The sequence below is a fragment of the Epinephelus fuscoguttatus genome, linkage group LG7 (assembly GCF_011397635.1).
Source record: "Epinephelus fuscoguttatus linkage group LG7, E.fuscoguttatus.final_Chr_v1".
Classification (NCBI taxonomy): domain Eukaryota; kingdom Metazoa; phylum Chordata; class Actinopteri; order Perciformes; family Serranidae; genus Epinephelus; species Epinephelus fuscoguttatus.
This window is the reverse complement of record NC_064758.1, coordinates 9,986,000-9,999,053: the sequence shown is the minus strand read 5'-3', so window position 1 is coordinate 9,999,053 and position 13,054 is coordinate 9,986,000. Positions and strand designations below refer to the sequence as shown.

The window sequence follows — 13,054 nt, the reverse complement described above, 5'->3', positions numbered from 1 at the left end:
TTATGGTGCTTCGGATGGCCTTAACCCTCCATAAACCATCAATGCAGCACAGCATTACTTTCTCTCCCTGGATTTAATCTCCACTGTGTTCTGCTAACCTGTTCACTCACTCAATCACTCACTTGCTTGCTCTTGCATCCCCCTCTTTCACTAAATGTTTCATATCTCATTCCTCTTTCAACACTGTTCTCTCCCTCCAGATGCTTCTTCCCTGTACTCTCTGTTCCCTCCTGTCTTCTCTCTGTCCTTTATATCTCTTTATTTCCTTTCTGCCAATGGTGAGCAGTCACCAAGCTTGTTATTAGTGCCAGGTCCAAGCTGGCACTGTAATCAGACCCCTGGAATTAGCAGTGGGCCCACTCTGGCGGGCAGGCAAGGCGCTGACAAAACACTATAGTTATTATTGAGGCTGCTGAAATGTTGCAGCTCTGGCAGGAATCCGCTGCTCCCCTCAGAGCCCTGGATCTTGACGGGCTTTGCTAAAGAGGAGCAATGAGAGGTACAGCAGGAGTATAGGCACCCACCAGGGGCTAAGGGATAAAACACACACTGGATGGCTACCAGTGGGAGCAGTGAATGGCACACTTTTTGTTTGTGAGGGTGCAGGTGGCACTTAAGTACTGGGAGCGTAGCCATATTGGAAAGACAATAGAGTGGACATAATGGGGAAGTGTTTTAATATTGGGGGATAAAGATAGGAAGGCAAAGCCTGTTATATTAGGACAGGGTGTAATAGAAATCCATTTACTTGACAATAACAAGCAATTTATTGTCATTCAGAGACTTGCAGCTTTGCGTTTGAGGAAGAAGCCATGCTAGTTTTCCGTCTCAAAGATCAAAACATCTCAAATCCCGTATCAATTATTTCAAACCTCCACATTCACCATGCTTTGAGCGGTTTATTCACCTACACTTCACTGCATCGAAATTCAACTCACAGCAGTTTAATGGAGAGAGTCAGTCTCAGGTCAGATTGCTTTCTGATATACTGTAGATTCAGTGAACTTTTCTGCGATTGATCTTTTTCTGGATCAAAGGTAAAAATTTGATCTCTCAAAATGTTCAAACTCTGTATATACTGAGGGTAACAATTCAGAAAGCATGCAGACGTCTTCAAAGAATGAAATCAATTTGTTTTTGAAGTGTGATGATCACATAAATACAGAACTGCAGATGAACAGTCGAACCTGCTTGACCTCCATTGTCTTCAAATGTGTGAGCATATAAGTAATCAAATGTCGAACTTTAAATCCACTAACTTTTCTTTCAAGCTCGACAAGTTAAGTCTCATATTCATAATCTTAAAACATTAAATAGAAGTGATATCATGATTATAGATGTTTTGATATGGCTGTATTGATCTCAACCTGAATATTATTATCATGTTAATAATGCACATAAAATATTATAATATCTCCATCCCCCAGTGCCATCTGGTTGCCTTTTTGCTATCTATTAGATGTAATTGCTCTGTCTGTACGATTTTGTACAGTTATGATTACAAACTCTTTTTACACCTTCCTAACCTTGTATTTTGACTTTAATTCATTTGCCAAAAAAGAAACAAAAAGCACTGACAGTTTTTTTTTCTCTCGAAATATTATTATTTTATCATTATTGTTACCTATTTTGGCCATGATAATTGTGTGGTAAAAATCTGATATCATGGCAGCCCACCGTGATCACATAATTTCCACTACTGCCTCACAGCAGGTAGTCCTGGTTGGTATGGCCAGCCAGGGTCAACATGTAACACTCTCCTCAGCTGTGCTCTCAGCAACTAAACTCATGTCTGTCTGTGCTGGATACCAGAGAGAAAGCATCTTTTAAAGTCTCTCTGTGTTCAGCTTTCAGTGATTTTGCAGTTTCTACCTGAATCTCTGTGGTTGGGAGTTTAGTTTCACTCCTGTGTTCCGATCTGTACTTTCACATACTGCCTTTCTTTTTTTAACTGACTGCTGACTTGCTTTCAAGCCTATTGAAGCTATGTTGAGTTACTGCTGATTCAAACTGAAACTTTCCTGCTGGTCCTGCTTTTACAAGCTTCCCACTGGCGAACCAGCAGCAGGATGCTTCTACTGTGAAGAAGTTATAGGAAATACAATGTGTTTATTGCCACATTAGCAGAGCTTCATTTGCGCAAAAACCCTGGTTACATTAGCGACTTTGGCCATGGAATTTTCTCAAATCATTTTCCTTTTGAAAATGAAATTAGGTGAGTTGTTAAATTGATATATATCTGCCGCCAGTTTCTCTAAAAGTGGTTGGTGGCTGTTAGATAGGTGTTGTTACTTACAGCAGGGCCCCTTGCGTAGAACCTTGATGCGTCTCTGTGTATTGCACTGAGCTTTCTCCAGCTCGCACTCGTTGGAGTAGGTGGACGAATCTGAGCCGCACACAGGCGCCACCAAGGACGGACAGTCCACTCTCTTGCAAACACAGTCAGCCTTGGCCGGGTCAGTCTGGTCACGCTCGCATACAGCGCCGAAGCCACACAACATCCCTCTGCAGCCTGTCAGACAGGAGGAAAAAAAGGTGGAGGTGTTAGGATTGATAAAAGAGCATCTAATCATATAAGCATATTGCTTTCTGTCACAATTTTCAGTCAGTTACAGACACCCAAGGCTATCTGACCACAAACCTGCACAATCCACTGTTTAGCTTTCCCTCTCTTCTTCTGGAAAAGTCTTCATGACTGAATGCAAAGAAAGTCTGGCACGTCTGAACACATTCGTCTCAATATGCGTCAGCCATTGGGGTCTTTGTGCAGAACTCTACACAGTTCAGCAGCACAAATGCATCAGGGATTAAATGTGATCCTGGCGTAAAGCAAACAGATGCTCTCAATTCATTCCGGGAGAATCTGTCCACTCATGCAGAGCAAGCACAGTGTGTTGTTGGGCGTGCTGAGACTATTGCAGAATTTGGGAAAGCTTTAATGTCAAAGATTTTAAAAAGTTTGCATCAACATTAAAATCAATCTACAGATAGCAGACTGATATGCAGTCTTGTGGACAGATCTTTTTTTTCATCCTCTAAAGAGGCTGCAGTCTTTGAAACATCAATGATGCACCGTCCAGGAAAACACGCAGGGACGGCAACACGAAGACAAACCAAGGTTAGCCAAACACTTCAAGGCTACACAAGTCATGCAACAACAACTCTTAAGACTTTGATCCCATACTTCCCACTGACTCCTCAGCTTTGATCAGGCGAGAAAACAGCAAACTACAAAATCTGTCAGAGGCTGCTGAACGCGCAGAGCAAACAGGGAGTACCTGTGTGCGGGTGCTCGTGTTGTGTGTACATAGCATCAACTTAGAGAGTAATTCACCCGTGTTGTGGCAGCTACAGCTGCTGTGGCTCTGTGCCCACTTAGAGGGCTGTTGGGCAGCCAGCTGGCGTGACGTCCTTGCCTCAGCACTGGGGGGCGTTAAAAGAGATGGCAAGCTCTCACAGGTAGCCAACCTGATTGGAAATCAATGGACGAAAGCACATAAAAATCCACTTTTAAAAAAGTCCTCTTGTTTGGAGGGGGTGAACAGCCAGTGTCACTGCTGAGGATATACATGTCACACACTCACACACACGTGCACACACAGAACTATTTCTTATCAGTGGCTCCCAGGCCAAGACTAAATGCAAGGCGGCATGTCCACTTGGACTCGCTGGCAGGTGGCTTTTGCGGTACTGGATAGAGAGACTGACAGTGTGTTAGACACACACACGCACGCGCGCGCGCGTGCGCACACACACACACACACACACACACACACACACACACACACACATACTGTATATACATAAAACTCTTTGTATGCAGCATGGACAACTGGTCCAGCATCTGCCCAAGGCATCTCATTCTGTCTCTCTCCTCACACTGAAGCACAGTGTGTGAATGCGTGTGTGTGTGTGTTTGTGTGTGTGCGCATGCGGAGTGACAGGCGAGGAGGCTGTTTTTGACTTGCCCACTGTTCCCTGTGGGAGAGCGCCTGACAGCTACCTGAGCTCACTCTCTTTCGTACCAGGGGAAAAGGAAGTGTGTGTGTGTGTGTGTGTGTGTGTGTGTGAGAGGCTATCCATGAATGCATCTGTATTCCTGACAGCGTGTGTGTGTGTCTGAGAGGTGTAGGCATTAGGTGTCTCGCACACACACGCAGCCAGGTGCTAGCATGAAGGCCGTGTCATGACTGGCCCACTGCTCTGGCATCACTTCGCACCTCGCGCTGTGTGTATGTGTGTGTGTGTGTGTGTGTGTGTGTGTGTGTGTGTCTGTCTGTCTGTCTGTCTGTCTGTGTGTTTGTGCATGCGAGTGTCAGCATGTGGCTCGGAGGCGAAGCCATGCGAGCAGAGTGACAAGAGGTGAAATTCAATCGAACTGTGTCAGATGTGTACAAGAGAGAGGGAGGGTGTCTGATAGGATGACAAAAACAAACCCTCAAGAGACTGAGGTTGTGTGTGACCAAACAACGATCTCTCTGTGGTTTAAATGCATCAGCTGTGTTCCTCAGCCATGTACCAGGTAATACTAATAGCCACAAAGTAAATAATATTGATACTGTTGTTCAAATAACTCACAAAATACAGACTGTAAACACTGACAGCAAACACCACCTGGATAGAAAAAAAATCATGAATGCCAGCACTGGTTTGTAACCAGATCTCTTCTGAGATGTTTTCCTATAAGAAAATCTCACTCTAGCCTCAAGCTTAGCTGACTGACAAAAGGCTGACACCAGAGCTGAGGGCTCTGTCAAAGGGAAGGTATCAAGTGAAGGCCCTGAACCGAGTGTACAAACTGCATACTTATGTACTCGGAGATCTTTCCTGGGAGAAATCCTCCAGGTACCCAAGAAAAGATACAGTTGACACATCCGATTTCTTAAGAATGGAAAGAAGCCCTCAGCAGTCAGTGTGGACAGCATTATCTACCATGGCTGAAAACAAAAGTATACCACCAACAAAAACTTGTCAACAATAAATTCGAACTGGCCCTGACCCAGTTTGATTGACAGGTGATCTCGAGGAGCACAGACACAATAATAACAACAGTAAGGATCCTGTGGAGATGTCCTGAAGACAGATAGGCATCACTTTACAAAAACAACAAATGTGATCAAATGTAATCTTCAGGATGCCAATGCAAAGCTTTTCCCGCAGGCAGCTTTCACAACTCCGATGTTATGTGTCCCATTATTACACTGAAATAAACAGGGACAAGCATTTGAACCTGTAGAGCGACATCTCGACATTCTGGCTCTTTTTTTTTTTTTTACACATACACACAGATAGGCCCCCTTACTTTGTCCAAGTAAGTGATGTTGACATACCTAATTAAAGTTAGTTTTCCTCATAATTTAGGGTCAAATAGATGACTTGTTCATTTTAGAATGAAAGCAGTTCGGTAACATAGTTGCTACGGTCAAACAAGCTAGGAAGCAGCTAGCTTAAAAGCTACAAATGTTACCTTTGAGGCTGGACCTTTTCCTATTAATTACTTTGCCTCTTTTATGTATTAAATGATAAATGAGGTGTCCAAACTTGGTGCCTCACTAATTCCAATGAAAACCAAAAATGTTTCCCACACTTCCTCTCTAGCTTCTAACCACGTTAGCATTAGCATTAGAGCATTTACTCCGGCTTAGACCTGGCAAACTGCGCACACAGATAAATAACAGAAATGGTGGTGGCTATTTAATATACACTAGGCTGTCAGCTATTCTTATCTTTACTCTACGTATATAAATGGGCTGTGCAAAATATTGGCAGCACCTCTCAGCACATTACGATACAGTTCAGCAACACCGCAAATACAGCCTCCAAACTGACCATAGAGTTGAATCAATGCCTTTCCACAGAAAATGAACAGTATAAGCTTCATAAAGTAAGATTCATTGCTGGCAAAATGTGCAAGACTTTCATGCTAGGTCTACCCAATAAAATGCCGATTGCATAGGTGTAGATTTTGGTGAGGATGCAAGGGACACATCCCCCTCAATTATTAGAACATGTGCATTTGTCCCAACCAATATAAACTTGAAAGGGACAGAGGACATTTGTTTTGACAAAATTAAAGACATTTATGCCATAAATTGATGTAGAAAAGGCACACATTGGTGTATATAAAGTCAAGAGAATATAGAAAATTATGTGTTAATGCTCACATCTTCTGGCAGAAGACCCCCAACTCCCATTTCATGAGTCCCCCAATGCTGACCAATGCTGAAACAAAACCTACACCCTTGGGCAACTGAGTGTATGTCAGACTTGATGCTTCAAGTTTCAATGTATCTAATTCCCAGAAAATGTTCTCCTTAGTTTTATAGCCATTGCTTGAATGCTCAAGGCCAAAGGCTTTTCTAGGTCTCAGGGTGTCACATGTCCTGTAACTCTTGCCACAGCACCAAGACCCAGTATTGCTCCTCAGGGCTTCCTTTACCCCACTGGTTGATGGCTAGCATCTAGAATTCTTTGAGCGTCCTACATTTTTAACAATCCCAATGAAGCAATAAAGATCAGGAGTTTTATGTGGGGATTAACATTCCCTGGACTGCATTGATTCCCTAAGTGCTGATTGTCCCTTGAATGGTTACATTTTATAAAAGGGCTCCAGCACTGAGACAAATTCAAGCTTTAAATTGTATTATTTTGACAACTGCGTAAATTTCAAATGGAAGTCTGAAATACAGTACAGATTCTCATGTACATACAGAGAGTTCAAGCCATCACAGTGCCACCGGTAAACTTTATCCATAACCCTAAGCAATAAAAAATGTTGGCTTCAAGGTATCAAAATAAAAGCTTTACCCACATCCAAGGCTAGATTACTAAATGACCATTTACATGTGTCCACATAACAGATGCGCTTTTAATGAAAACAACTATGCTGCACCACTGGGATAATAGGCATGACCTTTGGAAGTTCCTTTCTCTCACTCGAGTAGCAGAAATCGTGGGGATTTTAAATGTGTATTCTCTCTCTCTCTCTCTCTCTCTCTCTCTCTCTCCCTCTCTCTTGGTGTGTGTGTGTGTGTGTGTGTGTGTGTGTGTGCGCGCGCGCGTGTGCTACAAAGTCTGCTCAGCTGGTGTGTCCAAGCTAGAAAGTAGCTTCCAGCTGAGCTGAGATGATGACAGGGGACATTATAAAAAATAAATGCCTTTCTTAATATGGAGTGGTTGGCTGCACCGCCCTGTTCTTATACTCTGCTCACCAGTGATAGCTGCTGTGGATTATCTCCAACTACATTTACTTATATTTTATCAGTTTTACTGTTTATTGTTCTTGATACTGTAAAACTGTAGAAATACAATGATAGAAAATGCTATATCCTAGTGTTATGAAATGTTGCACCTACCTCCCATCTTTCAGACTTGTTAGATATACCTTTGCAGGCACCTCAGATCTCTTTAGAAAAACTGCATGAATGAAAGCTTTGCAAATCTTTGTCCAGATGTCTTTTTAAGTGAGTGTGTGTATATGTGTGCAAGCATGCTTGCCAGTCCATGTCAGTGTGTGAGGTAATCTCCCTCCAGCCAAGCAGCGTTAAAAGCTTCACTTCCATGCTGTTTTTTTTTTCTACTGGGGGCTGAGGAAGAAAATCCCATTGGGGAGAAAAGACAGCATGTCCAGTTTGCGCTTGTCAAGGCAAACGTCTTGTACAGGTAACACTTGATCCCGTGCTTGGACGGCTCATCCATTAAATATGACATGGTGTCGGAGCCTTAAGGATGCTCTCACTGCATCAGTGGGTTATGAAAGGAAAGGGATCATGCTGTTGTGATTAAAGGCACGGTGGAAAAATGTCATGGTTTACGAGTTGAAAGAAAATCTGGCATAGTTCTCTGGTGGCAATTTTCCACCGAATGTATTGCCAGTTCTGACGCTTCAGGATTCAGTATGGGACTAAGATGATACACATTTCAGTTCATTTCTTTGGTGGATCAAAGCACGTTATTGTGTAAAATTCTTTTCTGACCATTCCCCACCATGTAGACCATGTGGACTCGACACAGTTTGCATGGTGGAGCCCTGTGCTTTCAAATTCAAAGCCAGTTTTAAAATAATATTTGATTCCACGCATGGTGGTTGAAAGACATACATTTCATTAAACATCATCTGCGCAACATTTTGTGCTAGTTGCTTGCTTTTCAGCATAGATTCAGACAGACACAGATCCAATAAATATGCCCTCAAAAACCAGTAGTTCCCATTACTTTGAGATTGCTTCTCCTCTGTGAAGAAAATGTCCCCACAGCCTGTGTTTGTGGTGAAATGCTCTATCAGTTTCATTGTTTTGCTGCCTTGTTGCATTCACCTCAAACAAAGTGAGAAAAGGAGAAATGGACTGTCGTGGCAAGCATGAGCGCATTCAGACCCAATAAGGCTTGACAGAATCGCCTTGACAAACTCAAAATGGCTACTTTAGGGAAGGAACACTGTTCTCTGCAGGAGGGAAGGGGGGAGTACCTGTCACGTTTTTAAATTATTTCACAGCAGTCCAGTTTGCTTCAGCTGGATGGGAAAAGAAACAAGGAAAGGAACACAGGGATAGAAAGGTGCGCATGAATAATTAACGGTCCTGAACTTTACATGGATGACAAGAATAGCGGCTGAATCACTGGGACAGCCGAGGCATTGACGCACAAATGGCAAACGTGTTGAATAACCCGTTCAGGTGAAGCCAATTGTGCCGTGATGAGATTAAATCTGCAAACGGTAGCTTCAACATTGACTAATGACCTACTGACTGTCAGGAAATCAGGAAACGGAAGTTGATGGAGGGAGATACAGCTCGGTGGCACCGAAGCGACATTGCATTAATGTTGAATGAGTCTAAATTCATTACGCTCTAGCACTCCTGAGGGACGTCTTCCACTTACTTCCTAATAAAGGGAGCCTTTCTTTTCAGCTGACGCTAAGTAATACAGATGTGCTCCTCGGCCCGGCCGGCTTTTAACAGTCCTCTCCTCTCTCTGTCTCTCTCTCCTCCTCTCTATAAGAGGGCTTTAGACTCTCTATCAATGTAGCCGAGCCAGAAGACCTTCGCGGTGAGGGGACAGGTTGCTATGGCAACAGTCAGTGATGCAATCGGCACAGAGCAGCTTGCCTCATCGTGTTGGGAGTGGAAACTTTCTGTCATGCACACAGGTGGTTTATATATGTACACACACACACACACACACACACACACACACACACACTGACGTGCAACTTTTGCATGAATCCACTGGCTACATATCAAACTCCTCACAGTGCTTTTTTAAACAAATGTTAAGGGTTTTGTTCTGCTCTGATTGTGCAGTTCTCTCCATCACTTTCCCTCCGCTGAACGCTTCAGGGTGGGAATCTAATTTTGAAAATCTAATTCTCACTATGGCCGTGTGTAGCACGGAGGCTATAGATGTGTAGGTGTGGAGAGCAATATATTGGTGCGATATCGATTAACAGTTGCAGAGAACTTCCCTCCCTTGCCCATCGATATGATTATTTACAACAAAGAGTCCTGAGTCCAGAAGTCATGTAGTCTGCCTTTCCCCCAAAAAAATAAATTTAGAAAGAAACGCAACGGTGGGCAGCAGTTATACCTGGTAAAATATCTGAAGTGAAAAAGCAACCCTATGAGGCTTCTATCGATCTCTGCTTAGTGGTCCTCAGGGGACCAATGCAGTCAATTATTGATCTCGCTGCAATCATACAACACCCAGCATGAAATAAAGAAAACATCTGCTCACAAAGGAACACCCCACCTTACCGGCTCAATATGAGAAAATCGCTTCTTTAAACCAGTTAAATGAAAAGAAAAAGGGCGAAAGAGGGTGAGAATGGAAACTCTTTCAAAGGGATTTTCAGAGGAAAACAACTTTTCTCTTGTCCTGCTTTTCCAGCCGCGCTGTTCTTATCAGGGCAACAGCAGAATGAACAAATTGACGAAAAACAAACTGTAAAGAGCTATTCGTTTATTTTCTCCATGCCTTTAGCCGCAGTTCCCCGCTTGAAGATGGAGGGTTTTTGAGTGAGTGTGTGTGTGTGTGTGTGTGTGTGTGTGTGTGTGGAGGCTGGTACAGTATTTTCTCATTCCCCCGCATAAAGGGGGCAATCAATTTCCCTCTCCTCCTGCTTCCTGAATGTAACACATACGCTTGTCCAGCTGAGCGCCTTGGCCCTGACCTGGCTAACATGTGGAATGAACTTATTTACCAAACGGCAGCTTTCCAGAGACTGGGAGATGAAGTTGGAGACAAGAGGGAGTGAAGATCGGGTAGGGGGAGGAGCAGAAGGTGCTTTTATTATAAGAAACATTGTATGAAAGAAAAAAGGGTGAGGGTTAGGTTAAAGCAACATATGAGAGGCAGAGGGAAAAAACCTACAATTCAAATCTCTCCCAGTTTTCTCACATGTGCCTCATACAATCCAGCAAGTCAAAGAAATTCTCTCCAGCTGTGAATTCTCTGAAGACTGTAGCGTAATAATTGATGCAGAAACAATTTCCTCTTGGTTCTTATGAACAAAAATGAAAAAGAAAGCTCCAAGTGTGCTCCCACTGTGTGTTTGTATACAACAGGCTTCAACAACAGCATACTTAGCTGTGTTCATTGCCCTTATTTACATCGCTGTATCATAATCAATAGGGTGTAATTTAAATATATGGCGGCTCAGCTTGTTAGAGGAGATCTGCTTCTTTAAAACTCATCCATCAGCCTTTAGATCTTTATTTTTCCCCTGCAGACTTTGTTGCTCAGTCACCTCTGCTACTATTGTTGCTAGCGCTCTGAGATTTTGTCGTTGCTATTTCTAGTCTCCCTTGGTTATGGGTACTTTTTTTAATTTTAATGAAGTCCCACTGGCATTAAGTGTAAATAAAAAAAGCATATAAAAGCTACAGTGAGCACACACAAATATGTTCTCCGCAGGTTCATTTAATTTGTTTTGGGCAAGTTCAGTTTCTTTGAAAGTATGCCAGCAGTTTTACACCTACACACAAGAATTGAGGTGAAATAGTTATTACTGTTACAGTGTGATTAGAGACTATCCTCCCAGGAAGAACAACAGCATCACTTGTTTCAGCAAATGCCCCAATACAACATATGTTTAAAGGGCAACTTCAGTATTTTTCAACCTGGACCCTATTTTCCTATGTTTTTGTGTCCAAGTGATAATGGAGACAACAATTTTTGAAATCGGTCAGTAATGAGAGTGTGCTGCACCTGGCAGCAGTAGAACAGGCTGCAACGTAATTACTAGGGGTATTTCTGCACTGTCTATCACTTTATGGCTACTAAAAGTGTTTGTTTTTGCCACTGACAGGATCGGATTGTTATTAGAAGTGTCAATATAATAATGACAACATTATGGAAAGGATCCCTACAGAGACTGACCTTAAAGAATAAGATCCTTTTTGTTAAATCAGAAGCAGCTCCTAAATCACTATGGCGAAACCTACCAGACTCCATCTAGATAATAAACAATCTTATCATTGTAAAACACCCTTTCCTCAAAGTTAACAGAGAGGGAATAAGTCACAGAAACTGTCTTTGTTCATCTTTCCACTGTTCCAACAATCACCAACTGTGGTTGGATTAAATACACTCTTAATTCACCCAGTTAGATGGGAAAATATGCTCGTTCTTTACACGCTAAAATTAATTAAATGGAGTCTGGTGGGTTTGGTGAAGGTGATTTTAGGGCTGTTTCTGGTCGAACAGAAATGATCTTACTCTTTAAGGCCTACCTCTGTAGGGTCCTTTCTATAATGTTGTCAGACACTTATAATAATAATCTGAGCCTGTCAGTGGCAAAAACAAGCACTTTTAGTGGATGTAAAGTGACGATGCACAAACATCACTAGTGATTACATTGCAGCCTGCTGCCAGCTGCAGCACTCTCATTCAATACTGGATCAGTTTTAAAAAAAATGTTGTCACCATTTGTCACTTGGACAACAAAACCTGGGAAAATAGGGTCCAGGTTGAAAAATACTGAAGTTACCCTACGGGTGCATGTAGGGAAGAAGTCAGGGTGGTTGGATGGGTCAATAAACCATGAGACTTTAGCACGGAAAACCATTCTTGATTTTCTATTTCCCACTGACAGTGTGATTGTTGTTGTTGGTTGTTTTTTTTTTACCATAGTTGTTCCATAACCTTTATCATATTTTTATTGTTGAAATCATGACAACAAAAGCTCCCTTACCATAACAAAGTACTTATTTAAACCCAAACAATGCTCTTATCCTAACCCTAACCAAGTCGTTTTGAGTCTTAACCCACCAAAGCTTAATCTTAGCATCAAAAAACAAATGTAGTATTTTTGTAACAGTTTTGAAAGGCAAAGACAAAAGATGTCGACCTGTCATTGAGAGTGTCAGATCAGAAAACAACTCAGTGTTATAGAGGGTAGGGACAATTGACATATTTGTCGTTTCATTTGGAGGACTTGTTGGTGTTGACCTTCGATCATTTTGGGCTTCTCTGCGGGTAAAGATTGGAGAGACAATGGCAATTACTGTGTAATTTTTGTATATTGGCTCTTCATAAAGCAATCCAAATGTCATGTTATATTTTGTGTCAGCTATAAAATGTGACAAAACGGTTTGAAGCTGATTGATTTTCAACTTAATCAGATAAAAGGTCTCACTTAAGAGGATGAATGTCTTTACATCAACTAGCTCTCCTCGGAGCAAAGCAGTCTTTCACCATTTGCCTTCTTTCATCAACTTTGTATGCACTGGCACCACCTCTACGTTTTATTTTTATTTCTTTTTTTGGCATTCGAAACGTACAGCAAATGCATTTTTCACACCTACTTGAGTGTGAGAAGTTACTCCAAACCCTGGAGCAGATCCTTTTTGTTCACTTTGTGTGGCCATATGAGAACACAGCGACTGCCAAAGCAATTAGATTGAGACCCTGTTGAAAGAGGTTTCAAAATACATTTCAAAACCAACCCCAGAGCTGTGTATGATGTGGAAGCGTGATCAGCCTGCGATCCAACCCTCATGTATTGTGGTCGTAATGGGTTATGCACACTGTGATTTATTGGTAATCTGTTGACCCC

General features: G+C 42.3%; 1 protein-coding gene across 2 annotated transcripts in view; it reads right to left on the bottom strand.

Annotated features, from left to right (window-relative positions):
- The window catches only part of agrn (agrin), a 302,452-nt gene that overhangs the window by 121,592 nt on the left and 167,806 nt on the right, over nucleotides 1–13,054 (bottom strand). For both annotated transcript variants that reach the window (XM_049581026.1, XM_049581027.1), the window contains one exon: nucleotides 2,297–2,512. In XM_049581026.1, coding sequence (XP_049436983.1) covers nucleotides 2,297–2,512 — 216 coding nt within the window. The remainder of the gene's footprint in view (nucleotides 1–2,296; nucleotides 2,513–13,054) is intronic.